The following is a 26,664-nucleotide window of genomic DNA, read 5'->3' on the forward strand; positions in this document are numbered from 1 at the left end:
TGAAACAAGTGAACCATATCTTATCATTAGTTCCAGCTGAAATCAGAACTGGGGAATTAATACAAGAACACCAAGTAAAAAACAATTCACAGCCATTTCCTGAAACATTCCCTGTTAGACAAAAGCCCTCACATTATGAAATACATGCATCTGCATCACAGTGTCTACCACTCCACTCAACTTTCTCTAAAGTTCTAAATTTTGCCAAAGGTTGTATTTTAGGTGTCTGTAGTTGGTCAAAGGTGAAATGAGCAATTTAAACATGGGGGGAAAAAAAACCTCTGACCACTTAAAATTCAATGGCAAGTCTTAAAACAGCTTTATAAAACAAACAAGTACATTTATTTTGAATCATTACTAAAATAGTTTACATAATATACAAACAAATATGCTATGTGGACACATTTGAAAATAAGTCACAGTTTTTTTTTTTAATAAAAAACATTTGTCCAGTGAAATGTTCAAAGTGTAAATGCCATCTTTTCCTTCCTGAGCTATTAAACATCCAGAACAACAGCACTTCCATGTCTTCTTACTGTTTTTATTTCTGCCTATTAAAATAGGAAGCATTATCCATTGCCAGCTCTCAATAGTTAGAACATATCCACCTCTGGTTTAAGTGACCACAGCTCTGTGTCTCAAACTCTGCTCTTTTATATGCTTCAGGGGATTTTGGTTGATTCCACTTCATACCCCCAACCTTGCCTTGCACAAAGAAGCCAGAAGCTCCAGCTCCTCAACAGGTTTTCCTGATTGAAAAGGATTTTTTTTTGCAACAGGACAGCTCAGGGAGCTTGTGAATGAAGGATGGGCCCAATCTCTCAGCTGTTACAAGAAAACATATTAATTTGAGAGCATCTTCACACATTCCCCCTCACACTCAATAAAACCAAATGTACATGGACCAATAGCTCAGAGGATGAAGTAACAGCAATGAAATGGAAGTGCTGCTATTCTCTTTATTTTTTTACACAAAGTACTTAACAATAGAAACAGGTACTTGTTTTTAATCTGGTGTGAGGAATTCTTGACATGAGAGACTAAAAAGCATTTTAAAAGCATGCTTTGCAAATCTGTTCTTTGCTAGAAATTTATACAGCAAGCAGCAGGTTATACACAGGTACAAGAAGAAAAGTTATTTTTTTAAGGTATCAGGTACCACAAATAAATAGATTCTCTCAATGCAAAAATAATTATCTTAGTAAAATGAGAAATAACCTATGTCTTCCTAAAGTTTTGTTTGGAAAGGAGATAGTATGTACACAGGGCTGACATTTTATCATTTCCATCCAAATTTTAAGACTGGCAAAACTTTGAAAAGGAGTAGAGAACTCCTGCAAGCGGCCAGGCAAAGAGGTACTGAGGGATTATTTAACTGACACTAGCACTACTGCCTTTAAGCAACCTTTGTACCTCAGCTTTCCTCTCTCTCCAGAACTGTTTGGGACAGGCTTGTTTAAGGAAGGAACGCTTGCTGGAAGGTTCTCTACAAGTCACAGATCTTTGAAACAATTTTGCCACTTCTACAAGTGGCCAGAGATAGCTGCATCTATGTCGTGACCTAATGGATCAGGAAAAAGCTTGTGCTTAGACTCACATCACTTAATCATTTTCAGTTTATTTCCTATGTTAGAAGAAAAGTAAGCAATTCTGGCAGATGAAGGTGATGTTTTTTACATTCTTGTTACCTTGTCAGATGTGCTACCAGCTCTATGCGCCACCAGAGAAGGATCCTCACAGCAAAGCCAACAGTGCATCAAGGCAGGTTCAGAGGCAGATGAGCGACTCTGCAGTGATGCACAGCAACGTCCAGCCCCAGGACACCAAGGCTGAATGCATCACTGAATGCAATTTACCAACAACCAGCAAGTTACACTCTGTAGTTTACTTAGAGAAGTCCCAGTTGCTTTGGCAGAAACAACCCTGCCAGCTGGTGGAAAGTCTCTGCACAGAAAGGACAGGTTTGCTGCTGCCTGAGCTCAGCAGCCACACTAAGTTCCTCCCTGTTCTGCCTTGCAACACACATTTTGCATCCTCCTCCTTTCCCAAGTGCTCTCTAGCAACTTTTATGTGCATCCCTCCAGAGGGAGGCCCTTTTCAGGCCAAACAGGCAACACAAGATGAGATATCCGGCTCCACAGTCCACTCAGCTTATCTGTGTCCATGCCATTATAAGAACTAGGAACATCTGAACCAGTGAACTTTGCCCAGAGGAAATCCCGGACTTTCTCCTCCACTTCTTGAAAGGTGAAGCTCTTCCTCAGCGACTGCTCGTCCAGGAGAACTGTCAGCAGAAGGGCCACGTCCTTAAAGGCTGCATTTTCATGGTCACAGTACTTGTAAAAGATCAAGGTGGAGCCTGCAGGCAGTGACTCGAAGCGATGCACCACTGCCACCTTCTTGCCTTCTCTGAAGCCGGAGCTGAGCGCCGTGTCCACCTCCAGCTTGACGAGGTCACTGTCCAGTACAGCCTTGTCCACCCCGTTGATCCTGATCGTAGTGGCATTCTGGGAGGAGGCAAAAGCATCGGCAATCTCATTACTCAGGCACCTCAGGGCCTTCTCAGCTTCCCGGCCAGCTGTCAGCAGCAAGATAGCCGGCTCCAGATGCACATGGGAAGCGTTCAGATGTTTCTCAAGGAACACATGAGCTCTTCTCCACAGATTGGGGTCCTGACTTTGGTAAGTATCTTTTAGTTTCTTCATCCGGGCCCGAAACTCTTGCAGAATTTCAGCATCTCTACTTGAGGAGGTTCCACCCCAAAATCCACTCCACAGGACATAAAGCAATGAGACACTAATTAACAGAACCAGGAACCAAGTCCACATCTTGTGAAATCCATTCTGCGATTCACCATCATCTATGGAGAGAGGGAGCAAACAAGAAGAAAACAATGTTTTAAAAGGCATCAGAAGTCAACAAGTGAAAGGAAAATAAGAGGAAACTCTGAAATCATCCCATTCTCAACAGTGGTACAGTAGTTGAAGAGCATAGAAAAGACAATCTAGTTAAAAAACCCCAAACAAACCACAAAACAAACCCGAACACAGTTTTGAACTTCTTAAGCAATTTTGTGAAGTGACAGCATTTACAAAAAAGAACACTTTTACATGTTCCCAGATTGACTAAATTAGACCTTCTTCTTAAAAAGGAGCTCTTAAAGTTCATCAATATTCCATTCAATTTAATAAAATCCAAACCACGAGCTTAAAATGGTTCTGAAAAAGGTCATAGGTTTTCCTACATTTATGCTCTGCAGAAAATGTCGTATAGAAAACCTGGCTGCGCCAGAAAGCTTTCTGTTATTTCTCTTTCCTGTTCCTGTAAGGGTAAAAATAGTTCCTGCAGCAGTATTTGCATCTCAAACACTGGTGGTCAACACTATCAGAAAACGGTGTGGTCTTTGGAGCAGTGAGCTTCACAAAGAGTACACACAGCAAACATTGCACATCAAATACCAGGTATTCGGATTTGGTTTCGTATTTGAACAGTTAAATGAACACTTGTTTCACGTACTACAAGCAAAAGGCTCGATTCTGTTCCCAGTAAAATGAGTGACAAAATACACCAATCTTCCTGGAAACAGGATGAACTGCATTCCTTTTGCTACCTTTTTATACCCTAACTTTTATCAGGGCAGCAACACAGCAATGGTTAAATAACACCACCACCACTAGCCCTGCCTCCGTTTTGATTTTGTAAACATTACAGATGAAAGACCTTATATTCAGGTGAAAATGTTACTCATTATACAACACCCTTCCCTCCTTCATGCTGATGACATGTCCTAGCAAGCAAATCATCTGTTCTGGCAAGGACCCTCAGCATAACACCAGCTCCCCAGAACTGTAATACTTGGAAAGGCATGAAAATGGTTAAATGTTACAGAAGCATGAAACAGAAGTGAAAGCAGAAGTCTTACTTTTGGCCAAAGGCTGTGACTGCTTCTCTTTACTAGACTGATTCTGAAATTTACTTCCGCCTGTTAAGAGATTAAGAAAGGAACATGAGAAAAACACTAAGCCAACAATTACAACCAATCTTCCAGCACGGAGTTGGAATCACCAAACTGCATCATTTTCAACGAAAAGCTGTTCTTAGTTATGCTTTTACATACAAAATTCCACAAAAAGCTTACAGGAAGGGTAACAAAGCACCTTGCTGAGGCAAACACAGTCCTGCTAAGCCGGAGCAAAGGTGAGGCTGTCACCTCATCCCAGGTGGGGCTGTGTCACGTACAGGGGTTTCGGTTCTTTTCCACATCACTCGCCCCTTCTGCTCCACAGATTAACCTTGAACAAGGGAAATTCACCACCACCACCATCCCGAGAAGTCTCACTCAGCTGTCAGAGCAACTCTCCATCTCTGCTATTTGCCAAATGCCAGTTCCCCAAGCCATCCTGACAATCTTGCATAGGATGTGCAAGTCCCCACTCCACCACAAATCACCCCCAAAGATTTTCAACTCTTGAAGAATTATGCAAATAATACTCAATTTCAAGTACAAGGTGACAGAATGGAAGAGATTTAATGACCTGTTCTTTTCTGCACAAGGATCCCATGTCCCGATTAAGTTTCCTGATTTTGCTCAAGAATTTGAGAGACATAAAAAATGGAAACTTAATTAATGGACACACTAGAAAAATAACATAATGCAAGATATAAATAGCAAAACCAAAGCAATATGTTAAATGCATAGCCTTATTTTCCCTCTCCATGTAGCTTGGGTTGGAGGCCTGCTTCGTCAGCAGTCAGTTTCTTGGGATGAATTATGCTTTTAAAGCAAAATGCAAGCTTTCAACTTCAAAATATACTTTTGGTCTATTTATTCAAATGGGCTCAGAGAGCAAAGTACAAGAGGCATTATCCATAAAGTGTTATGAACAACTTTCCCAAGAGACCAGTATGAATATATACTGTGCAATTTTTGGTCAGCATGTTTGCTGCATTTAGCCAGTTAATTAAAAAGACAGGAGAGTTTCTGGCTCCTTGTGAACTACAGCAACTGGTTCAAAGCTGAAGGCTCTTTAATAATATATAACCAAATCAGGGCACTGTCAATGGCACTATTGAGAATAAATTGAACAAACATACCCTGCAGTAGTTATTTAAAGACACTGAAATAAACTCTATAACCTTGTTTCTGTATGAATGTAATCACAGAAGGTGCTAAAAGCAGCTCTGGTTTAAGCTGGGGCTTAACTGGCTTAATGAACTGCCCTATTCTGTAATTTCAACCCCCCACCCCAAAAGGGCACAGCCATGGAGCTTGTCACTGGCTAAGCTTATCTCAATCTTCTAAGTGTTAACAGCTCAAAAATCACCTCTATTCTGTAATACTTCACAATGCAGCTCTGTTTGCACGGATTAGATTTCATATTTAGGTGATAGCTGTAAATCATACACTAAAGGAAAAAATAATTCAATAAACAGCCTAAAACCAGATCTTACTCTGCCTAAGAATCATGCCTTATTTACAACACAATGTGCACAAAGGCCAAGTAAATTATGTCTTGCTTAACTCAAAAAGTATAACTTCTGCAGACACCTTAAAGATTTCAGTGTTTTAAGCGATCTTCTGAAGTTCTTCACCCAACTAATCACTCCTGCAGCACCTGGAGTGGCACAGACAAGTAAAAGTACCAGACTAGAGAGAAGTTCCAGCACAGATCCATTCTTCAAAGGCATTTCACAGATGTACAGCTACCACAAGATGAGCTTCTCTTCCTGCAGGCACCATGGTTTAATAAACAAAACGAAACAAAAATGCAAACAACCCCTGCAGGTTCTTCAGACTGAAATCTGATTTACAAAACTTTGTTTATCTATACCCATACCTGTTGAGGACAGAAACAAGCACCCAGACATTACTAAGAAGTCGGAATATTTTTTTTTCTTCTTCTTCTTTCAAGTACTCTTCCAACAGGGGGGGGAAAAAACCAAAAAAAAGCAAAACCAAAAAAGCCCAACAAACCCACAAAAACAACCAAAAGTCTGAAACACTGGGAGCTGGTCACAAGGTGAGCAGACTGGATTTTGCCAGCAAAGAAAATGCTGCTCCTTTGCAGGAGTATAGAACAACTAATTCAATCATAGCAAGCCACCACTTCTCAGGGAAGGGACAAAAGGGAAGGTTTGTGTACAAACTAACATTCACTGCCACCAAAAGGTGAAGGTTTTGTTCCCTTCCTCAGCTCACCCCCACAATGCCTCTACGCCATGCTCTGCACTTACTGTCCCATGAGCCAACTCCAAAACGAAAAATAAAAGAGAAAGTGGAGCATTTTCTGGGGTCAGCAAGTTGAATAACCTCACAGAAAGGCTCTGACTGGAGTGTGCTGCCTTCTCCAGCTTCTATTTGAATCTGCCTCCTGAGTGTCTGTCCATCTTCCCAGACAGTGTCCCAGGGCACAAGAAAAACCAGAAGCAGAGGAAAGGAAAATAATTCTGTCCTTTTCATCTAACAACAGAGAAAGACTGGGTTCTCTTGTTTTACTTACTCAGTGGTGTAGATGTTGAGTAGCACCCTTGATTTTTCTCAAGGAAGTCAGCCTTTATTTCTGAAACCAAAGCACAAATGAAGAACTTAGTTACCACATCAGAGGTCAGAATAAGACAGACCAGCCATACATGCTTTTAGGTCTTTCTATGAAATCCTCAAAGCTTATTAGGGCAGGAAGATACGCTGTGCTGACAAACCAAGCATACAGCATACAAACAGCCTCTTGGACCCCTCTGAGCTGGAGAAAGCTACTGTTATCTATTAGAAAGGGCTTAATTTGGCCCTTCACCCTGCTTTTGCCAATATGATAAATCATTCTTCTAATGTCTTATTTTGAAAAGACACATAACTACCTTCTGTGGCTAAAAATGATCGCATTTTTTTCTCACTGAACCTCCTCATTGCTTCTGTAACACACATCGAGAAAAATCTCTGAGCAACAAGCAAAGTGCTCCCGCACTTTGAAATCACTTGGTGTAGTCAGCTTCCCCCTGCTAAAGTCAAAGATAACTCACCTTTTTAGAAAAAGAACAGTTTTAGTTTTCTTTGCCTGAGGCAATTAAAGATCCACTCTCATCAGTTTTTTGAGGCAGGTATGATATTACTCTTCTTTTTGTTTTGCTTGATAAACACCCGTGTGGTTTTTGAAAAAGTTGGAATCTGCATTTTCTGGAACCTTAAGGTTTTACACCCAAGCAGATTAACATCATACTACAATCAGTTTTACTTTGGCTCAGGCAGGAGTACACACTGAAAAATTTTTTTTTTAAAAAAACCCCTTTTTCATCCACTCAGATTTCAGCTCAAAAACTTCCCCTTTTCTAACAGAACTAAATGGTTGTCATTTTAGTACATTTAAGCAATCATTTGTTAAACCATGGAAAAAGTACTGATAAAAGGTGTTACCTTTTAACGGTGTACAACTGTTTGGTTTCTCAGTTTTGTTACTGTCATAAGCCTTTGCATTTTCCTTTACTGGATTCTCTTCAGAGTGAATTGTAGTACCACCTGTCAGGAGCAAAAAAAGAACAAAGAGAGGATCGGCAACATCATAAATCTGAAGGACCAAGATGTAGTTTCAGAACAGCCATGATCTAAATCAGTGATCTTTCAAGTTGTGAACTCCCAAATGCAACAAAAGGCAACTAAGACTTGAAATGGTTATGGTACATTTGAGTTCACTAGAAATACAGCTGTCTGCACCACCACACACTTCTTTAAAAAAAATCAATTTTTAGGAGTTCTTGGCTTAAAAACATGAATACTAGGAGCTGAGAAATTGCTTACACTAAGGGGATTCAGTGCAAACCAGCAAATACATGCCATGGGAGTACAGAGAGTTTTTCCCACCGCTTTGGGCACTCAACTTACAAACAACAATTGTGCTGTCTTATGCAGCATTGGGCAAAGGGGAAAAGAGACAGAAGCAAATACAGAAAATAAGTCCCCTTTTAAAGTAGTCCAAGCCATCCTTTAGTTGGGTCTTGTTCTCTCCTAACAGAGAGAACGACAACCTAATTTCACCCTTCAGGTAGCTGGGAAGAATCTAAACCAACATCTTTCAGCAGGTTTGCCAAATTACAGAGTTGTTCAGCTGTGAAACCCAGCTTAGTTAATGTAACTAACTAGAAAGAACAAAGCCCTGTAGAGTATCAGAGGTCACAGAGCAAAGGTCAGGGCTGGGAAGCCAAACACAGGAAAGGATAAAGTGCAATCCCAGAAGCAAGGGGCTGATAATGATGCCTAGAGAGGCAACCTAAAAACAGAGACTAGACAAGAATAAGGGAATAAAGGTAGGTGTTTATTCGAAAGGCCTTCAAAGGTACCCCCTGGGGAGCCAGAGGCTACTCTCAAAACGGACCCAAGATGGACAACAGGTCAGGAGTTCTTCACACTTTTATAAGTTTGGTTCATTTGCACATCAGGGTTAATTCTCCAATTAAAGCTTCAGCTAATGATGTAGTTTCCCCAAGCTTGCCCCCCCCTTTAGAGGTTTTTGGTTTATACTTTTGGGCCTAGGACAGTCTGAGTGTCCTTGGAGAGCAGGCCTGGAGAGGCTTTGTTATGTCTCCCTAGCATGAGAGAGCAGAAGTCAACAGGCTACAAGAAACTTCAGAGTTACACACTAGGCAGTACAGGATTTAAAAATATGAAAGTTAAAACCTAAGGCATCAATAAGAAAAAGCTCAGGTATAGAATAAAAAGCTGTAGAACAGCTGGGGGACAGAGATCATGGCACAGCTATCAAGCATCAGCAAAGCAAACAGCAAAGCGAAGAATACAATTGGTAAATTTTTTTCTAACATTCACTCTGGGCCCTTTTACTCTTTAAACAGCCCAGGGTTCTCCTGGGGTTTAATGTGTTTCTGTAGCTCTTTTACCATATGCCAAGGGCAATGCACAGCTTGCCACCTAGTGTTTAGGGATTTTACTTCAACAAAGAAAACAGCCTTTTTCTAACGTGTTCTGGCAGTTCCAGCACGCCAGTGTATGTCAAACGTACAAAGGAGAAAAACAAAACCACTGAACCCACCCAAACCACAAAAGATGGGAAAAAAGCTCTAAGTTTTAAACTGTGGTAAATCACAGGTGCAACAGTGAAGTATCTGCACACACTGAATGGGCCCCTGTGTTTTAAATCCATCTTAAAAAACTGTTAGTGACTGATTGCCCACAAAGCTCAGAACAAGGACACTCACCAAATTACTTAATTTTCAGGAATACCAAACCACATATCCATAATATTTCATTATGTACCAAGGTTTACAAGGGAAATCTCCCAGTAATTCTGACCAGAAAACCAAAAGGATCTATGAGTCTAAAGAGGGCTACTCAGGCAGTCCCTACTCTTAACTCCTCTCCCCTTCTTGGCATCAACCACTACCTAAAGAGTTAGAAGTTGAAGAAAGGAAAGGTCTATAAAAGACAATTTCCATGGAGATTGCTACCATGTATCTTCAGCTCATTGACCTAGAAGCTGCCTGATTCAATGCACTGGTTCTTAGGCTCTTAAAACTCTTCCAAATTCTTCTTAAAGCTTCTCAGCTCCCCAGACAAGTTGCCTAACCTGTATTTAAAACCTCTTAGCAGAAGCCAGAAACCAGTTTCCCAAGGTGTGGTTTTGCTTCCATTCTGTTCTCAGGGAAGCAGGACAACTATGCCCCCATAACAACCCACCCTGCTTATTCCCCTGCCTCACAGGCCATCCCCTAAACTCTGCAGGAAAAGCACAATACTGCACATCTACAGATGGGGGGGACTGTGAGGGGGGAAACTACTCCTCTGCTTCTATATAAACAAAGAGTCTGTTATCACACTTTTACACCTGTTGTGACTATAATCCAATACAGCTGTTAAGAGCTGGGGAGGGTGGTGCGGGGAGACCAGCTTCATTTTTAGAGCCATCTAATTAAAAACCCAACCCTCAGCAGTACCTCCTGAAGCAGCACAGCCACGTTTAAAACACTAAGCCTATTATACCCTGTCAGCCACCCTGTGGGAGCAAGAGCTTTTTCACAGACAAACCTCTGTATCTTCCTAAAGAAATACTTATAACCTTGCTCTTCCTTCCTCAAGATAAGATTTTTTCCATGCCTCCTGGAAATTCTGCTTCTGGAGCAGAATACGGGGAGACAGTTCTTGGTGACAAGAACACAGGTCGGAATGGAGAACAGTCCCAGGCTAGCCCAACTCATCCCTGAGCACTGCAACACACTGGTAATGTACAGCTCCAAAACAGAGTAAAGGGGAAGGAAGTACAAGTTATTCACAGTTTCCTGGTGCAAGGACAGGCTAAAGCCCCATGACTGTTACACAGCGCTGGGATGTTTCTATAGTTTTGAGAAAGACACAGGTTTCATCAACTAAAGCAACAAGTAGGTGCCACACAGTACTAACACAGCAGCTTGTCCAGCCCAGTGGCCAGGAGCAAGTCCTGGAGCATGCCTGGTGTTTCAAAGGAAGGACGAGCCCCAGTTATGCACTTCCTCATAAGCAATGCTGCTCCCTGTAAGGAGCACAGCCACTGAGGGATTGATTTCTGCAGCTCAGGATGCCTTATTTAAATCCCGCCTTTTAAAACCAAGCAGTGCTAGTAAAATCGGATGCTGTGATAAAATACTGCTCCAAGTGATGCATTAGGAAAAACAGCCCCCTAAGGGCTTCAGCGTGCTCGGCATGCACCGATCCTTTAGAGGACTGCTTCTCCTTCCATCCCTCGTGCATGGGGTAAGAGCCACCGCGGGATCTCCTCACCTGCGTGCCAGAGCCACGGGAACGCCTGCCAAGGAGCCAGAACCCAAGAGACGCCATTTCCCCAAGTTTGGGTTATTTCAGCCCCTTGGCCAGCGGCGCGGACTGTGACCTGCGGGAGCTGAAGCCTACCTGGCGATCTGTACGCCTTTATAGGGGGTCGCGTCAGGGAGTCCGGGGTCCCAAAGTGATGCTCCTCCCCTGAAACGAGAAACGGGTGAGGGGCACAGCGGGCAGCTCAGCTCAAGCCCACCGGGCCCCGGCCAGAGAGCCTCGCAGGAGCACCAGCCCCACCGGGACCCCGCCGTTTCCAGCTGCGCGGCCCCGTCCCGACGCCCCCGAGGGAACGCCACGGCGCCCGCCCGCCCGCCCCACTTCGCGCCGCTCCGCCGCGCCCTCAACCACAGGATCCACCGCGCGCCGCTGCGCCCGCCCGCGCCGCTCACCCCGCAGCGCGCCGCGCTGGGCCGCGCCGTCCACCTCGTCCCCGGGCTCGTCCGGCCGCGCCGCCGCCGCCAGCCGGGGGCTCTTCCGCCGCCGCTTCAGCCCGGGGCCGTCCGGCGGAGCCGCCTCGTCGTCACCGCCGCCCACCATCGCTGCCGCGCCGCGCCGCCTGCCCCGGCCCCGTCCCCGGCCCCGTCCCCTGCCTCGCCCCCTGCCCCTTCTGCCCACCGCCGCCGGCCCGGGCCCCTCGCTGCCGGCGTCCCGCGGGGGCGGCTCCGCGGGCCTCACTTCCCGCGGGGCGGGACCCGCGCCCGCCGCTTCCGCCCGCGCGCGGAGCGGCCGCCGCGGCGTCACGTGGTACCACGGCCGCTCCGCCATGGCCCCGCCGGTGCCGCCCGCGGGCCCCGACTGGGCCCCGGCTCGCGACCGGGATCGGGATCGGGATCGGGCCCGGCGGGAGCAGCCCGGGAACGCCCGTCCGGCGGCCCCGCGGCTGCTGCCCCCCAGTGAGAAAAATGCGGGACGGCCGCGGCCCCCAGCCCGGCGGGGCCCCGCGGGGGCGGCCCTCGAGGGCAGCGCGGGCCCGGCGCCTTCGCTCCCCCCCCCCGGTTATTTTCTACAACGCCAGTTTTGCATTTCTCGGAGGCAGAAAAACCCGTAAAATAAGCGCAAATAGCGACTGAATAGCAGAGAGGAAACTCAGAGGTACTTTGAGGAACGTGAGATCCTCTGGCGCTGATAACGTTGCACTACTTTGTTCCTTAGTGTAGGAATCATTTTGGTTAATCAGATGTAGAATAACTCGCTAGGCATTTCACTTTTCTTACCCATTTGTTCGCATGCATAACTGGTAAACAGGGATTTTAAAACGCATTTGATTGCATTCTTGATAAAGCATCTTTACCCAGGCATGTGGTAGAGTTCCTGTGACTGGAGGTTTTCAAGATGCAATTCGACGGGACTACAAGATCTCCTCTGGACTCCCTCTCCCATGCAAGTTTGGAGCAGATGATCTTTTGAGCTTCCTTCCAGCATGAGCTGTTCTATGTTTCTGTGATGTTTCTAAGCAAAGAAATAGCACCTTCTTATTCCACAAACACACACACATCTGGACTGCTCACTGAGTTCAGAAAAGTGTCTGTGCGCTGCCCAAAGCTGGGAAAACCAGGAACTCAGGGGTGCTCCTATGTGCCAGGGCAGCGAGCAGCTCAAGACCACCTTGGAAATGAGTTGCTAAGCAAATACAGACCCTTTCACAAATTCACAGAATCACAGAACTGTTCCTGTTGGAAGGGAGCTCTGGAGATCATCCAGTCCAACACACCTGCCAAGGCAGGGTCACCTGAAGCGGGTAGGCTTGGAATATCTTCAGAGAGGGAGACTCCAGGCTGTCCCTGGGCAGCTATTCCAGTGCTCTGCCACCCTCAATGTAAAGAAGTTCTTCCTCATGTTGAGGTGGAGGTTCCTGTGTTTTAGTTTATGGCCACTGCTCCTCATCCTGTCACTGAAAAGAGTCTGGACCCTTGACACCCCTTCAAGACATTTGTACGCTCTGATGAGATCCCCTCTCAGTGTTCTCCAGACCAAACAGGCCCAGCTCCCACAGTCTCTCCTCATAAAAGAGATGCTCCAGACCCCAAATCATCTTTGTGGCCTCCGCTGGACCCTCTCCAGCAGTTCTTTGTCTTTCTTGTACTGAGGAGCCCAAAAGTGGACACAGCACTCTGGATGTGGCCTCACTAGGGCCAAGTAGAGGGGCAGGATCGGTCCCCTTGAGCTGCTGGTCACACTCTTCCCGTGCACCCCAGATTCCCAACTCCGCCAGGGCACATGGCCGGCTCATGGTCAACCTGTCATCCACCAGGACCCCCAGGTCCTTCTGAGCAGAGCTGCTCTTGCTGAGGTCAGCCCCTCATCTGTACGGGTACTGAAGGATTTCTACACACTGAAAAAAGTCAAGAATGAGGAAGACGATACTGTAAGAGCAGTAACTTCATCTACAATACCCTGGAACACCTGTGCTCATGTTTGTGAGGTTATTTTGTTATTTTTCAGGGTTGTAAATGGAGTAGGCGTGTGCATGTTCTGTGCAATCCAACAAGAAGGCTGGGTGAGGGAAGTGCCTTTCAGCCTCCACTCCTGCGCCTGTCTTCTCTATACAAAGATTTCAAAACAAAAAATATCTTAAATGCTTTACTAACACACCATAAATGCTGCAGTTTCACTCAAAAGCAAGTGAATATTTGTGAGTTAAGTTAAACATACCTTCTTCTATACCAGCACTAAATATTGTCCGTCTTTTCAGTCCTAAAAGCAGAACACACACATTGAGCATTGTTTTCTAAAGCAAGAACTAAAAGAGGATGTAACAAATACCACACCAGGAAAAAAAAATCAACATAACAATGTCAAGATCCTTTTTTGTAACAGTTTTGTGATGACTTCATGCCCTAGGCCAACCAGGTAATTTTCCTGACAAACGACTTTTTGGGAACCAGGTTCTCAACCTGGAGAAGCCGAAATGACCCCCTGATTTTGTCACACACTTGCCACCAGTTTCGTGACACTTGTGCTTCTGTGGAAAGGGTGGGCCCTCAGCCCCAAACACCTGCTGTGTTGAAGGGACTGGATGGTTTTAGGGACAGAGGGATAGAAAATACTTGGATTCTCACGAAGCCCTTGACACCTGCAGCTCCTCTCTGCTGTTCCTTGGCTGTTCCTTACTGATGCAGTTCAAGTCAGGGTGCAAGATTGATGGCAGGCAGGAGCAGGGCCCTCAAGGTGACCTCGGCCTCTGTGGATCAGCCATGCCAACTTTTTCCTTCCTGCTTTTCCATTCTCCTGGTTTTACAGCCTCTGCTGCACCTGGTGAGAGGTTGGTCACGATAAGGGAATGTGCTGAGTCTGCCATGGCCACTGTCCCCTCCCCGGCTCTGCGGGTGACGAGGAAGCCGCTGTCAGAACTAAGGTGCAGCCCTGCCTCGGCTGCGTGCGCTGTGCCCAGCACACCTGGCCTTCTCATCACCCTCCTGACACGAGCAGCATCAGTACTGATACCTGTGCCCATGCTGACAGCCATGTGGCACACACATTTTATTGACCCCTCTGACGCTGCCTCTGTGCTCCATGAGCCAGTAAGGGTTCCTCCACACAGCATAAAGGAGTATTTTTTTCTGCCCATTTGAACCCAACCTCTTACCTGTTTTACAGGTGCCTCAGGTACTAGCAAGGGGGGGATTTAGTCAAACTGAAACAAATCAAACATTAGCCAAATGTCCCCCTTCAGCCCTCTGCTTCACAGACTGAGGAGTCTCAGCCACTCAGTGCCTGCTCCTTCCCAGCACCGTTTCAGTTGCCTTTCCCTGTGTTTTGCCTCAGCCATTTGCTGCTGGGCTCCTCTGGGGATGCTGGTGAAAAGGCAGCAAGCTGAGTTCCAGGGCGTTTGCTGTCTCTGTTCTGCAGCTCCTTGTGCTGCTGCCTTCCCCCTGGCATGCTCCATGCTGCTGCTTTCCATGAAATGTGTCCTGCGCAGGGGGAATAGGGAAGGGGTTGGAACACACCCATGCCTGTACATGCCACTGTGCAGGCACCACAAGTTAGAACATAATTTTTTGGAAAAGCGTTGCCTGAATGAGGCCAGGGGCTGACACACACGCTCTCAGACCTTTTCCCCCGGCTTGCAGTCTCTGGACCACTTCAGGGAACACTGGGTGGGCTCTGCGTCCCCTTCCCTCCAGGCTGATGCTGAAGACCATCCATTTCACATCCTCCCCAGCCTCCCTGCACTGGCAGTGTGACATTTCCACAGTCTAGGCTTTGCTACCTACATGTTTGGGTTGCGTTTCTTGTAGCCCTTTTCCTAAATCAACTCTCAAACCAGTTCCCCCCTCACTGTGGTTTCCTTATTTCAATCCACAACACTGTTACTGAATGCAGGAAGCGCCTGAAGGAAATCGCACAACCACGGAGTCGCAGAAATACAGCCAAAAAAAAAAAAAAAAGGAGTTATTGTTTCCTGACCGCATCCGAGAACGACTGTGGGAAGGAAAACTACAGCTCCCAGCAGGCTGCCGGGAGCCAGGGAAGGGCAGAGTTCACCGTCACGCTTCCAGCGGAGGCTCCAGGGTGTGTGCTGGTGTCCTGGCCCCGAAGGGCCTCTGGGAAGGAGGGCAAGGGGAAAGGCCAGCGCTGGCCTCCTCTTGCCACCCCTTTGCTTCTGATCGCCGCCCTGACCGGCTCGGAACCTGCCTGGGTAAGCGTCCGACTCCACTTTGTTCTCCTGACTTCCTTCTGCTGCGGGAGCGTCAGCATCGGGAACAGGGAGGGGAGGGACGAGAGCCGGACGGCGGAGCAGCGACTGCACCGCACACCCCCAAATCGCGTGTGAGAGACAGTGCTGGGAGGCAAGGTGTCCGTCCCCCTGTGCCGAGCAGCTGCTGAGGAGCCTGGGCTGGAGGTTTCGGTGCCGAAAACCGCACGGGCCACTCTCCGGCGGGGAAAGTTTCTCGGGAGTTTTTCCATGCCGCCTTAGCTGTGCTTGGGAAAGCCATCGGCTCTCCCGGGTTACACCAGCGAGCCCGGCTCCGGCTGTGCCCTGTCCCAAAGTGCTTTAGCCGGGGGGAATTATCTCTGGAGGGGTGCAGGAGTCGGGCTGCGGCTCCGGGCTCGCCGCCCGGGCACTGCCGAGCCCGCGGGCGGGTTCTGCCGGAGCGCTGCCGGCCCCGCACGCTGGAGGCCGGCGGCTGCGAGGAGCAGGCTCATCGCTCCGTGTCGGCCTGGCTGTGAGGTACCAGCGGCCCAAAGGCACACGGGGCAGCCTGCCGAGCCCCGGACTGCGGACCTGCCGTCCGGGAGCACGGCGGAGTCCGTCGGGATGAGCAAGCAGTGCCTCACCCCCCTGGCATGTCCCCAGATAAATGCGGCTTGCATTAACCCCTGGACTGACGGGAAGCGAGATAGCTGACAGCCCATGGGCTGAAGGTTCATGGTTATGACATCCGCCCATTTTCACCTTGGGAATCGTGGAGGAGGAGCCTTCTCCGCCGTGAATCACTGCTCCCGTGTTTCTGCTTATCAGGGTTTGGGCGTTGCGTGGAATGCCCCGGCCCAGGACGGGATGGTGTCTGTGAGGGGGGTGGGACTCGGTCAGCCCCTCGAGCAGCAGGGAGATACAGCCCCGTGTGAGCACTGGAGAAAGTGAAACCAAACCGTGCAGAGGCCAGAGCTCCAGGGGAAAAGGAAAATGGAAGAGAATCCAAGCATGGATCTGCCTGGAGGTAAGTGAATCCTACGCTTATTCCATCTGCGAGGAAAATCCCTTTGCTACAAGTTTTCAGCAGTGACATGGGAAACCTGTGCAAAAGAAAAACAAACCAGTAAAGGAATCCCATCTTTTCCAGGCCAAGGAAAGCAAGTTGCCGTCATTTTTTAAAGGGTGAAAGATGAACAAGTTACTTTCAGTTTTAGATTCCTATCTGCAGCAGGTTTAGACTCTGTGTCCGAGATGGCAGCACAAGGAATGTTGAAGAGAGAGATCCAAACTGGAAGAGCTTTCTTCCCTACATCCTGATGCTTCCCATCTGCAGATGCTTAAATAATAAGCCAGTTTTCCACCACCTGGGGTTGGAAAAACTCTGGAAGAAGCAGGGCAAGGAGTAGTTTGTGCCCAGCTATCCTGGAACAGCAGGATACCTCCAAGTTCCTCATGCTTCGGTTTCTACCGTGTACTTACTTTCTGTGGGAGCGTTGTTATGACTCGTACCTACGAGTGTGTCAGTGATACGGTGATGCCATCACCAGCTCAGGTCTGTCCTAGATAGTCAGAAGTGTTACTGTAATAATCAGCAAAGAATGTAAAAATAATGTTCTGACAAGTGACAAGTGCAGCTTTTTCTCTATTTCCAAATTAGAAGGGAATGCCTTGCCCTTTTTGTCAGTGTTTATTCTAATTACAGTGTAATCATTTATGTCACTGTAATGCTTGATCATTCATAAGCAATTTTTCACAAATAGCGCCTGAAATTTGAGCTGCACTTTGGTTCTGTAAGAGTCAGAATATGTCACAAATGCTGTTCAGTCTCAGCATCTCTCTACTGAACCATGCTCCAGTGTTTGTTTCTAATTAAATAGTTGCCATGGCTCCTTGGGAGAGCAGCTCCAGGACAGAAGCAGACAGAGCATGAGCAGAGTTATCGTTTACATTCAGACAGATGTTTGAAGTGCATTGGCATGACTGTACTCAACTTAGGAATTCTTCAAATCCATAGCTATCTGTGAAAACCCCCTATCTATGGAAGGTGTGGTAACATATCCTACCACCTGACAAAGGAATTGCCTGCCCACCCCACCTAGGACATGAGCTGGGATTGAGTTGGCTTTAGCATGGCAGCTGTAAGTGCTGTGGTTTGGATTTGTGGGTTTAGGGAAAAAAATGTTGAAAACAGAGCAGTTTTGGCTGTTGCTGAACTGTGCTGGCACAGCATCAAGGCCTTCTGCCTCTGCCCAGCCAATACCCTGGGGTGGGCCGAAGACTGGGCAGGGACCAAAGGTGGGAAAAGGGTTATTGAATACAGTGTAGCATCATGCTCAGCAACAAAAACTAGGGCACAGGAGGAAAGGGAGAAGAGGGTGACTTCCAAGGTGGCCACTGCTGGGAGACTGGCCTGGCATCAGTCTGCTTGTAGAGGTGGTGAGCGACTGCCTTGGCATACTGATTCCCTCCTTCCCTTCACTCAGCTGTCTGGATCTCAGCCCAAGAGTTTTTCTCACTTCTGGTCACTCTGTTCTCTCTCCTGTCTCACTGGGGGTAAATGTTTCTGCAGTGCCAGAACTGGGAGTTCTGTGGGTGGTGGTAAAGCACTGGGCATTCTTGACTCCTGTGTGGCTCACTGGGCTTGTGAACTCTGATCCCAACAGCTGGACCAGCCCAGGGTGAGCTGGGAAGCACAGCAGAGCATCCTGTGCACCAGGAGCCCACCCGGGAAACATCTGAGCACCAGGAGCCCACCCGGGAAACACCTGAGCACCAGGAGCCCACCCGGGAAACATCTGAGCACCAGGAGCCCACCCGGGAAACATCTGAGCACCAGGAACCCACTCGGGAAACACCTGAGCACCAGGAGCCCACCCAGGAAACCCCTGAGCACCAGGAACCCACTCGGGAAACACCTGAGCACCAGGAGCCCACCCAGGAAACCCCTGAGCACCAGGAACCCACTCGGGAAACACCTGAGCACCAGGAGCCCACCCAGGAAACCCCTGAGCACCAGGAACCTGCCTGGAAAACCCCTGAGCACCAGGAGTCCACCCGGGAAGCACCTGGGCACCAAGTGACAAGCAGGGGGCCTGAGACATCCTGCAAACCAGAGGAGGACTCTTCAGTGTGTGAATCAACTGCTGATGGGGGAGAGACAACACTGTTGGGTTTAGCTGGTTCCACAGTAGAGGAGAAAGCTCCCCAGGAAACTGAAGTATTGCTGGAAGAATCTGACAAGACAAGAGAAGGTGTCTCAGAAAGACCCCTGGAAAAAGAGGACTTGGATGAAGGTGAGTCTCTCCCCACCCTTGGGCCTGATAACTTGGGCCTTGGCTTAGAGGAGGCAGAGCGGGAGAAAGAGTTGTTGGTTCTTGGGCTAAAAGGGGTCTGTGAACTTTATTCCCCACAGCTGGGCTGGGCCATGGTGATGTGGATGGCAAAGGAGGCAGCCCTGTCCACCAGGAAACATGGGAGCACCAGGAGACAACTGGGCAGTGTGAAAGCCTCCACAGAGCAGAGGAGGATGCTTTGTCAGCAAGCAAGGCACGGAGCTCTGAGAGTGAAATGACACATTTGGATGTGACTGGGGTGGAAGATGTCCCTGGGGGCCTCTTGGCAGAGAAGAGCACCGATGCCACTCTCCCAGACTGGGAGCCAGAGGCACCCAGAGAGCAAGAAACACAGGAGAGCAGGTCTCAAGGCATGTTAAGGAAAAGACCAAAAGGTGAGCTGGTGGCTGCACACTGCTGCTCTTCCTCTGTGCCCAGGCCTACACTTCCCATGGGCATTAGAACAGTAGTTGGGTGAGATCTCTAGAAGCCATTGTCACTTTTCTGGAGTCAAGTAGGAAAGAAGATATCAGAAATTAACTGGCTTCTCTCTTTCTCTCTGCTTTGGCTCCTGTCGTGCTTTGAAAGGCATGAAGCCACACTGCACTCTGCATTGGCTTTCTCCTTGCCCAGCCCAAAAGGAGAGAGCCAGGACTCAGGGCAGTATTAACCCAAAGCAGTATTCACTTCTAACTCTTCCCTCAGCTGGGAGCTCCTTCTTTTCTTACTACAGCTCCATTTACCTGTTCCCTCAGCAGTGAGTGGCACATGTCTTTTCTCTTACTGCAGGGGACACAGCCCCAAATCCAGAGACTCGGTCTCGCCTGCAGAATGTCACCACCCAAAACACAGAGCAGGAGAAGGCCAAAGAGTCCCTCCTGTGGAAAGGTGAGGAAAAGAAGCTTCCCTTGCATGTTACTCATCGACCAGAAGGCACTGATCCTCCAGGAGCAAGTAATGAAGCACATTTAATTAAATTACTCTTCTCTCTCGGGACCTTTCACAGCCTCTTCTGAGGGTTTGAAAGAAAAAAGCATCCCCTTAAATACAGGCTCAGTTTGAGCCTATGGTAGCAGCTTTCCCTCCAGCTCTTCAGCCTCAAAAGCTGGCAAATTTTGTTAATCATGCTGTGAGTGCCCTGGGATGTCCTGGGAGGTCTGGGGAGCTACTGTGCTGATTATTACAGCCCTCCCCAGTCCTGCTCTGTCATGGGGCTCTAAGCGGGGGCAGTGATGCTGATCTGCATTGCACACTTCTCCTGTTACCAAGAGACCCTGCTTTGCCATGGAGAGGGACACAAGCCATTGTGTCTGGACCTTGCTGCCTTGTGTTTTCTGAGCAGAAGCACAGTGGCCTTTGTTCGCTCATAGCGTGGAGGAGGGCAGCGAACGCAGCACTTTACCTGGGTCAGACACCTCCACAGGTGGTGCTGTGAACAGCCACAAACCCTAAAGAAAACAGAGGAGGAGGAAAGAGAAGAAAGCTAGTGGGTAGCTGCAATTCCCTTAGGAAGTTTTGCACAAAGCTGTAGCCTTGCCCTCATCCCTGGAGCTGCAGCCCCCTTGCCTGGTGTATTGGAGTGGGAGTCTCACAACACAGAGCCAGCGGCCCCTTTGCCTTTCCTGGCCAACCTGCTCCACTTCCCTGGTGCAGGGGGGAAGGTCTGAGAGGGGATAAAGAGCCATTGTAGCTACCTTCCAGCGTGTCACTGCAGGTCACTCGGGACTGACTCCCGTTCCCCGTCTCGTGTCTCTCCCCTGTTGAACAGGGCTCGTTGTCGTGGGCCTCGCAGTGCTCGGCTTCTGCATATTCTGCTTCGGCAGCCCGACCTCCAGCTCCCAGCAGCCCCGCAAGAACCCCGCGGTGGAGGCGTTCCTGTCCCAGTTCGACCAGCTGCAGCACAGGTTTCCGGGCCAGAGCCCCCACCTGTGGCTTCGTGGGCGCAAGTTCCTGCAGAAGCACCTGAACGCGTCCCAGCACACGCAGCCGGCCATCATCATCCTCACGGCCGCCCGCAGGGGCGAGTGGACGCTGCGGTGCCTCAGCGCCCGCGTGGCCGACTCCTACTCGGCCGCGCTGCACGGCAGCACGGTGCACATCGACGGCAGCGACAAGGCCGGGCTGCACAGCGACCGCGCCAAGCTGGAGGTGGACTCGGAGCTGAGCTCGGCGTTCCAGGCCGGGGGCCGGGCCGCGGTCATTCACCGCTTCGAGCTGCTGCCCGCGGGGGCCACCCTCATCTTCTACAAGTACTGCGACCACGAGAGCGCCGCCTTCAAGGACGTGGCCCTGCTGCTGACGGTGCTGCTGGAGGAGGACGTGCTGGAGAGCCAAATCAGCCTCCGGCAGGTGGAGGAGAGGGTCCGTGACTTCCTCTGGGCCAAGTTCACCAGCACCAGGACCCCCAGCTCCCACGACCACATGGACTCTGACAAGCTGAGCGGGCTGTGGAGCCGCATCTCCCACCTGGTCCTACCCATCCACCCAGTGCAGACCATCGAGGAGGGGGGCTGCTCTGCCAAAGCCTAGGGACAAAGGTGGCCAGAGCCCCGAGGAGGGTTGGGATGATGGTCCTGGCTGGCTCTGGTACCGGCAGAGGCACAACTGGTGTTAATTCTCTTCAGTTTGTTTCTTGTAGATTGCTGGGAAGAGTTTGACAGGCACAAGTTGATCCAGGCCCTTTGGGCAGCTGAGTCCTGGAGGCGACACTCACGCTTCCTTCTGGCAGAGGGGAAGAGGGGGTATTTTAGACTGCTGCTTGCACAGGAGAACATCGACGTGTAGGGAGGCAGGAGGGAAAACAGGACCTTGCAGGTAGCATTTCTATCGAGATACAGACAAATAATGTACACAATCATTATGACAGAAAGAGACTGTGATTCAGCAGCTCTTTCATCTCTTCCTGCCCCTCAGCTTGCTTAAGTTGCGTACATCAGCCTCACAATATACTTTATCCAGGGAGCTTCTAGAACACAGAAAGGTCAAATTCCTCAAAGCCCAACATTTTGAAGGCATGCTTCAAAAAGAAAAGTGGTTTGCCAGTCAAGGGTTTGACCAGTCAGCCCCGATAGAGTCCCACTTGCACAGCCTGATTGACCCCAGGCAAAGCCCAGATCCTGAAACAAGCCTGCAATTCAGAGATCCCCTAAACATCAATTATGAGAAATTCCAGGTTGTCAGCACTTGAACACTACGCTCATGGCGGGGATCCCATGAGAGGATCCCATGTGCCAGAGAACAAGCTCCACAACCAGAGAGCAACGAAACAGTTGCTGTCATCCTGATAGTGTGAAGCCTCAAAGGATTACACAGGAAAAAAAAATTAATAATACAATGTAACTTAATGCTACATCTTTCTAAAAAATGTCCGTTCGGTCCCTTTGGTACACAAAGGCTGTGACTCTCTCCTCGGGCCGATGCTTTGGTCCCACACGACAGATTGTTCTTCCCCTGGATCCCTGATCTGTGTGCAGGGCTGGAAGCTGCCTGCCAGCCCCTCCCCAGGTGATTTCTATTGATGAATGTAGATGTTAATGCTGATATTTCAAACCATGTAGGGTGGCACACCAGGTCCTTGCCCTCTAAGGGTACATTTGCCTCCCTGCCGGGCTCATGGAGCTCTGGCATCTGCCAAAGCAAGTAGGAGCTGGGTTAGCTGGGTTAGCTGGTGAAGACAAAATCTCTGCCATTAACACTAAAAATCCTTGACAAAGGTTAGCTTCTTACCGTGCCTCCTTCTCTGCATCCTAGGAAGAGAAATCAAAGTCCTGGAAACACTGTGGTTCCCCCCTGCACACTGTTTCTGCAGGTGCTGTGGGGCAGAGCAGCCAACTCAGGAACACCTGGAGAGCAGGTGCAGGTTACAGCATTTATTATAAGCCAACAGGCAGCCCCAGTGCCAGCCCCGTGTGCCTGTGCAGATGGAGCAGCTGTAGCTGATCATGGCTCATTTCCACAGAGCAGCACAGACCGAGGCCTTGCAGAGCTGGGCTCTGTATCCAAACAAGACCAAATCCACACCACCATGGTGTTTTTTAGGAGCTGCACATCTGTCCTGTGCTCCTTACAGCAACTGGACCCTGCTGTTGCATGGATCTCCTGCCAACAGTGCCTTGCTGATCTGCCCCACCAATAGCTCGGGGAGGCGCAGCCCTGCACCCTAAAACCACAGCCCGTCTCCTCCTTCCCCCTGCCGTGTGCCTTGACCCGTCTCAGGAGATCAGTGGCCCTTAACTTGGAGGAGGGAACAAAACAAAGGAAGAGGGAGGGTTATTTGTCCGTGTTCTGGCCAAAGAACAGACTTTTTGGTTGGTTGGGGACGTGAAGACGAGACCACAGGGCTTTTAACTTTGATAAACGCTGGGCTAATGTGAGAACTGCCTGCTGGAGCCCAGGGCACAGTGTGGTACAAGATACAGGCTGCTTCCTCCTCTCCCTCTCCTCTCTTGCTGGACACTACTGTGGTGAGAGAAAACACTATCCTGCTCTGCACGGTTCAGTGTGGGTGTTGATGTAAGAACCAGCAGAGCACTCCTCGTGCTGTGCCAATATTCTGGTGGCAGTCTGGATTCTGATGTTCTCTCTCTCTGTTTTGCACGCTGTGTTTGCAGTGCACTGCCCAGGTCTGCAAAGGCAGCTTGCCCTCGCTGAAAGCATCACCCACCTGAGCTCTTCCAATACGGAGATGTTTTCATGGCCTTTTAAAGACAAAGTATCTGCTTGCTTCTGAAACAGGACTTCTATTTAAAAATAAATGATGAGATTGTGAAAGAAGCCAGCAAAGTGAGGCTGGAGTCTTACTGTATTCCATTCCTTTTTCTTAGCTATTTTCATTAAGCTGAAGAGATCATTGTATTGGACAAAGTTTTATCTAGGTCAGGGCTGTAGCTGTGCAAACAAAGTGAATATTTTCTTTTCCTGGAAAAAAACTAAACATTTTTCCCAGTTGTTTGGGGCAAATATTTGCAGCTTTTTCAATTGAGGCAAAATTAAAAACAAAGCCCCAAAGAGCTGCTGGATTCAACCCCCAGGCTGAAATACACTGGGGTTTGCATAATACTTAATAAATGAAACTGAAATCCACTGACAACTGAAATGTTTTAGAAATACAAAAAGCAAATATTTCTCATTTCAACAGATTGGTTCCACTTGATATTCCACCACCGCAGCACACGCAAAGGTTTACTTTTGTGATGAATTATTTTGCCCAGCTCTAGCCTAAACAGAGAGAGGGCTGGGAAAAAAAAGAGGATTTACCCTATCAGTTTGGATTTTCTTCAGTCCCCTGACAACAATACTCGTAACATTGGCACCTGCCTTCACATAGATGTTAATGTGATTGATTGCCAGAAGTAAACATCACTCATCTCCTGTTGTCTAATGCCAGAGGACAAGATTTGGTCCTACCCCAAAGATTTACATGAAAATCCAGTGTCCCCAGGTGCAGCGATGCTGCGAAAACCAGGCTGCTTTTTAAAGTCTTGCCCACGAATCCGAAAACGAGGGAATAAACTCAGGGGCTGAAAGGTGTGCTGGTGGTTTTCCCCTGGATAATGTGCTCACCATGATCTGTGCTGGTGAATAGCATCATCATCCCTGTACCTGCTCCAAAACCAGGCTGAGCTGGTGCCTGCGGCTGAGGAGAAGCAGGGCCCCCGGCAAGGTTTCTCCCAAACAGGGATTCCAGTTCCCTTCTTCCCAGACTTTGAGTCGATTCCCTGGGGCACAGGCACAGCAGCTGCAGAGCCCTGGTGGGGGACACCACTGGGTGACACTATTAAACAATGCACCCCCCCTTCCCAGCTCTCCCTCTTTTCTAAGTCCCAATCTCTGTGGCAGCGGCTCTGCAGGGAAGGATGTGTTGCCGCAAGGTGCTCAACAATCCCAAAAATCACCTTGAAAATCACACAGGAGCACAACTGAGGGGCAAAACCGGTCCTGGGAGGCCAGCCTGGACTGCTCCACCACAAAATTAGTGCTGTTTATCCCTGTGAATGTGCTGCTGTCCTGCAAGCCGATGGAACTTTGTCATCCTCAGCCTGTAAAGCCGAGTGGCCCAGGCAGTGCTGCCCAGGCGTGGCACCCCGTGCTGCCTGCAGCATCCCTGACCCTGGGACAGGTACATTCCTGCCACATCTCTTCTCACCTTTTTTGCACCAGCACGGGATGGAGCTGGAAGAAGGCAGGGCACAAGGAGGAGGAGTGCACCCAGTGCAGCCACGTCTCTCCTGTTGAGCTTTAACCTCTGTGAGCTCATCTGCAGCTTAACCCTCCTGCAGCTCCGTGCACAGGCTCGGCTGCCACAGGGCTGCTCCCTCGGGGGCCGCATTTTGGCCTACAAAACCTCCATTGTAATTGAGATTTGCAGATATTGGGAGCTCGAATCTGTTTTCATTTCCCACCTTCGAAACTGCAGGGGAAGCAGCCGTACAATGAACCACACAAAGGAGCTCGGCCTCACCCTGTGGGATGTGGATCCGAGAGCCTGCGATGAAAAGGCTCAAAGAATGCAGCTTAAAAGTGTGCTCCCCACAGAGGGAGGGGGCTGAGCCGTGGCAGGCATCCCGCTGGCCTCTCGCTGCTGTAGCTGGGCTGTGCAGTTGTGCTGAGGCTGAGGAGAGGCTCTGCTGATCCCTCGGGAGGGCACTCCAGAGCTGAGGATCCTCTCGGAGCCGGAGCAGAGGCATCAGGAGAGTGGGATGGAAACCGCCTCCCCACAGCACACAGTCCAGGTCTGCTCCAGCCTCTGCCCCAGCAGCCCAGGGACCGCTCAGACACCTCTGGGAAACAAAAACCAGCACGTGGCAATGTCCACGGAGGAGCAGACCTGGCCTCTTCCCACAGTGACAGCTTGAGCTGAAGGAAGCCCCTGTTCTCTGCGTTAGCAGAGCTGAACCCTTAGGGCTGCTCAGAGCAGGAGAAAGAAGGATCAGCCACAGCCCTGGGCAGAGCTTGTGCCTGCAGAGTGCCTGGACCACACAGGTTCCTCCTCCCAGGGAGGGAAAAGTCCAACTGTTTCTGCTCCCAGGGCCAGGAGGGGCATCTGTTCAGGGACAAGCACCAGGCTCCCTCCAGCAGGCTGGTCAGCAGAAGGAACACACACAGAGAAATAAAGAGGTGTCTACAGACCTCTCCCCACCAGGCCAGTCTCACATGCGTTTTTCTAAACTCTCAACCAGTATAATTATGATCCCAAGACTTTCCCCATGAGAAGGCAGCTGTGACAAATGAGTTGTGAGCAGAATAAATCCCTTCGGGTCACGTCTGAGGATGGTGTTCTCCAGCCCTGCAGGACCTGATGCAACAGCAGCCACAAACACCGCTCCTCCTTTCCAGAGGCAATACACTGTGATTCCCTTCCTGACTGTGTTTGGAAGATTTTTTGAGAAACTATTGGCTGATGGAACCAAATTCAATGAAACAAGAGGTTGAAATAATCCCAGGCAACTTCCAGAGGGCAGGGGATGAGTGTGAATCAGTCCCTCGTGTCCGAGAACAGGACGGGCATCCTACAATGGAAAGCACTGGCTATGGAGAGAATGTTGGGATGAAACCGTGGGTGCTAGTGCAGGGGAGATCCTCAACCTGGTGAGCCCTTTAAACTTTGCCTGGTGGCAGCACAGACCTGCTTTCTGTTAACAGGACACATGGAACTGGGAAGCAACTGAGGAAAAGCCCCCTGTAATGGTAGAGCTGAATGCAAAACCACAAAGGGCTGCTGCACGTGCCGGGCTCAGTCTACGCACACGTAACAGATCCCACAGCAGAACCAGCTGGCCCAGTCAGAAAGTGGCAGCTTTACTTTATGGTCTGAATAAAGACAGTAGGGGGAAAAAAAATAATTGGGAGAAGTAGATTGGAAATTATTAGGAGACTGGGAGTAA

General features: G+C 49.2%; 2 protein-coding genes across 4 annotated transcripts; one reads left to right on the top strand and one right to left on the bottom strand.

The window, feature by feature from the left end:
* Positions 1-319: 319 nt before the first annotated feature.
* LOC125330410 (torsin-1A-interacting protein 1-like) lies at positions 320-11,368 on the bottom strand. Its single transcript, XM_048313475.1, has 6 exons — positions 11,200-11,368; positions 10,886-10,954; positions 7,409-7,510; positions 6,501-6,560; positions 3,923-3,982; positions 320-2,860 (listed from the first exon to the last, which is right to left on the bottom strand). The coding sequence occupies exons 1-6, from the start codon at positions 11,345-11,347 to the stop codon at positions 2,067-2,069; spliced, it is 1,233 nt and encodes a 410-aa protein (XP_048169432.1). The 5' UTR covers positions 11,348-11,368; the 3' UTR covers positions 320-2,066.
* Positions 11,369-15,281: 3,913 nt separating this feature from the next.
* On the top strand, positions 15,282-23,558 carry LOC125330278 (torsin-1A-interacting protein 2-like). Of its 3 annotated transcripts, XM_048313254.1 has the most exons (7): positions 15,282-15,449; positions 16,275-16,473; positions 18,113-18,165; positions 18,226-18,742; positions 18,862-19,176; positions 19,571-19,735; positions 20,550-23,558. In XM_048313254.1, the coding sequence occupies exons 2-7, from the start codon at positions 16,440-16,442 to the stop codon at positions 21,308-21,310; spliced, it is 1,845 nt and encodes a 614-aa protein (XP_048169211.1). In that variant the 5' UTR covers positions 15,282-15,449; positions 16,275-16,439; the 3' UTR covers positions 21,311-23,558. The 3 variants fall into 3 exon arrangements, with proteins under 3 accessions (XP_048169211.1, XP_048169210.1, XP_048169212.1); XM_048313253.1 differs by having other exon boundaries at positions 18,113-18,742; XM_048313255.1 differs by having other exon boundaries at positions 15,284-15,449; positions 18,113-18,742; positions 19,571-19,669.
* The last annotated feature ends 3,106 nt before the right edge of the window (positions 23,559-26,664 follow it).

Source organism: Corvus hawaiiensis, chromosome 9, assembly GCF_020740725.1.
Source record: "Corvus hawaiiensis isolate bCorHaw1 chromosome 9, bCorHaw1.pri.cur, whole genome shotgun sequence".
Lineage (NCBI taxonomy): Eukaryota > Metazoa > Chordata > Aves > Passeriformes > Corvidae > Corvus > Corvus hawaiiensis.

What these genes read in the sequence shown, in the direction of transcription:
- LOC125330410 (XM_048313475.1), bottom strand. Translation starts at nt 11,347, where the DNA reads ATGGTGGGCGGCGGTGACGACGAGGCGGCTCCGCCGGACGGCCCCGGG. An exon ending in CAGTTGTACACCGTTAAAAG is followed by an intron (nt 6,561 to 7,408) that starts GTAACACCTTTT and finishes CTTTGGTTTCAG; the next exon opens with AAATAAAGGCTGACTTCCTT. An exon ending in CTCAACATCTACACCACTGA is followed by an intron (nt 3,983 to 6,500) that starts GTAAGTAAAACA and finishes ATCTCTTAACAG; the next exon opens with GCGGAAGTAAATTTCAGAAT.
- LOC125330278 (XM_048313253.1), top strand. Translation starts at nt 16,440, where the DNA reads ATGGAAGAGAATCCAAGCATGGATCTGCCTGGAG. An exon ending in AAAAGAGGACTTGGATGAAG is followed by an intron (nt 18,743 to 18,861) that starts GTGAGTCTCTCC and finishes TATTCCCCACAG; the next exon opens with CTGGGCTGGGCCATGGTGAT. An exon ending in GTTAAGGAAAAGACCAAAAG is followed by an intron (nt 19,177 to 19,570) that starts GTGAGCTGGTGG and finishes CTCTTACTGCAG; the next exon opens with GGGACACAGCCCCAAATCCA.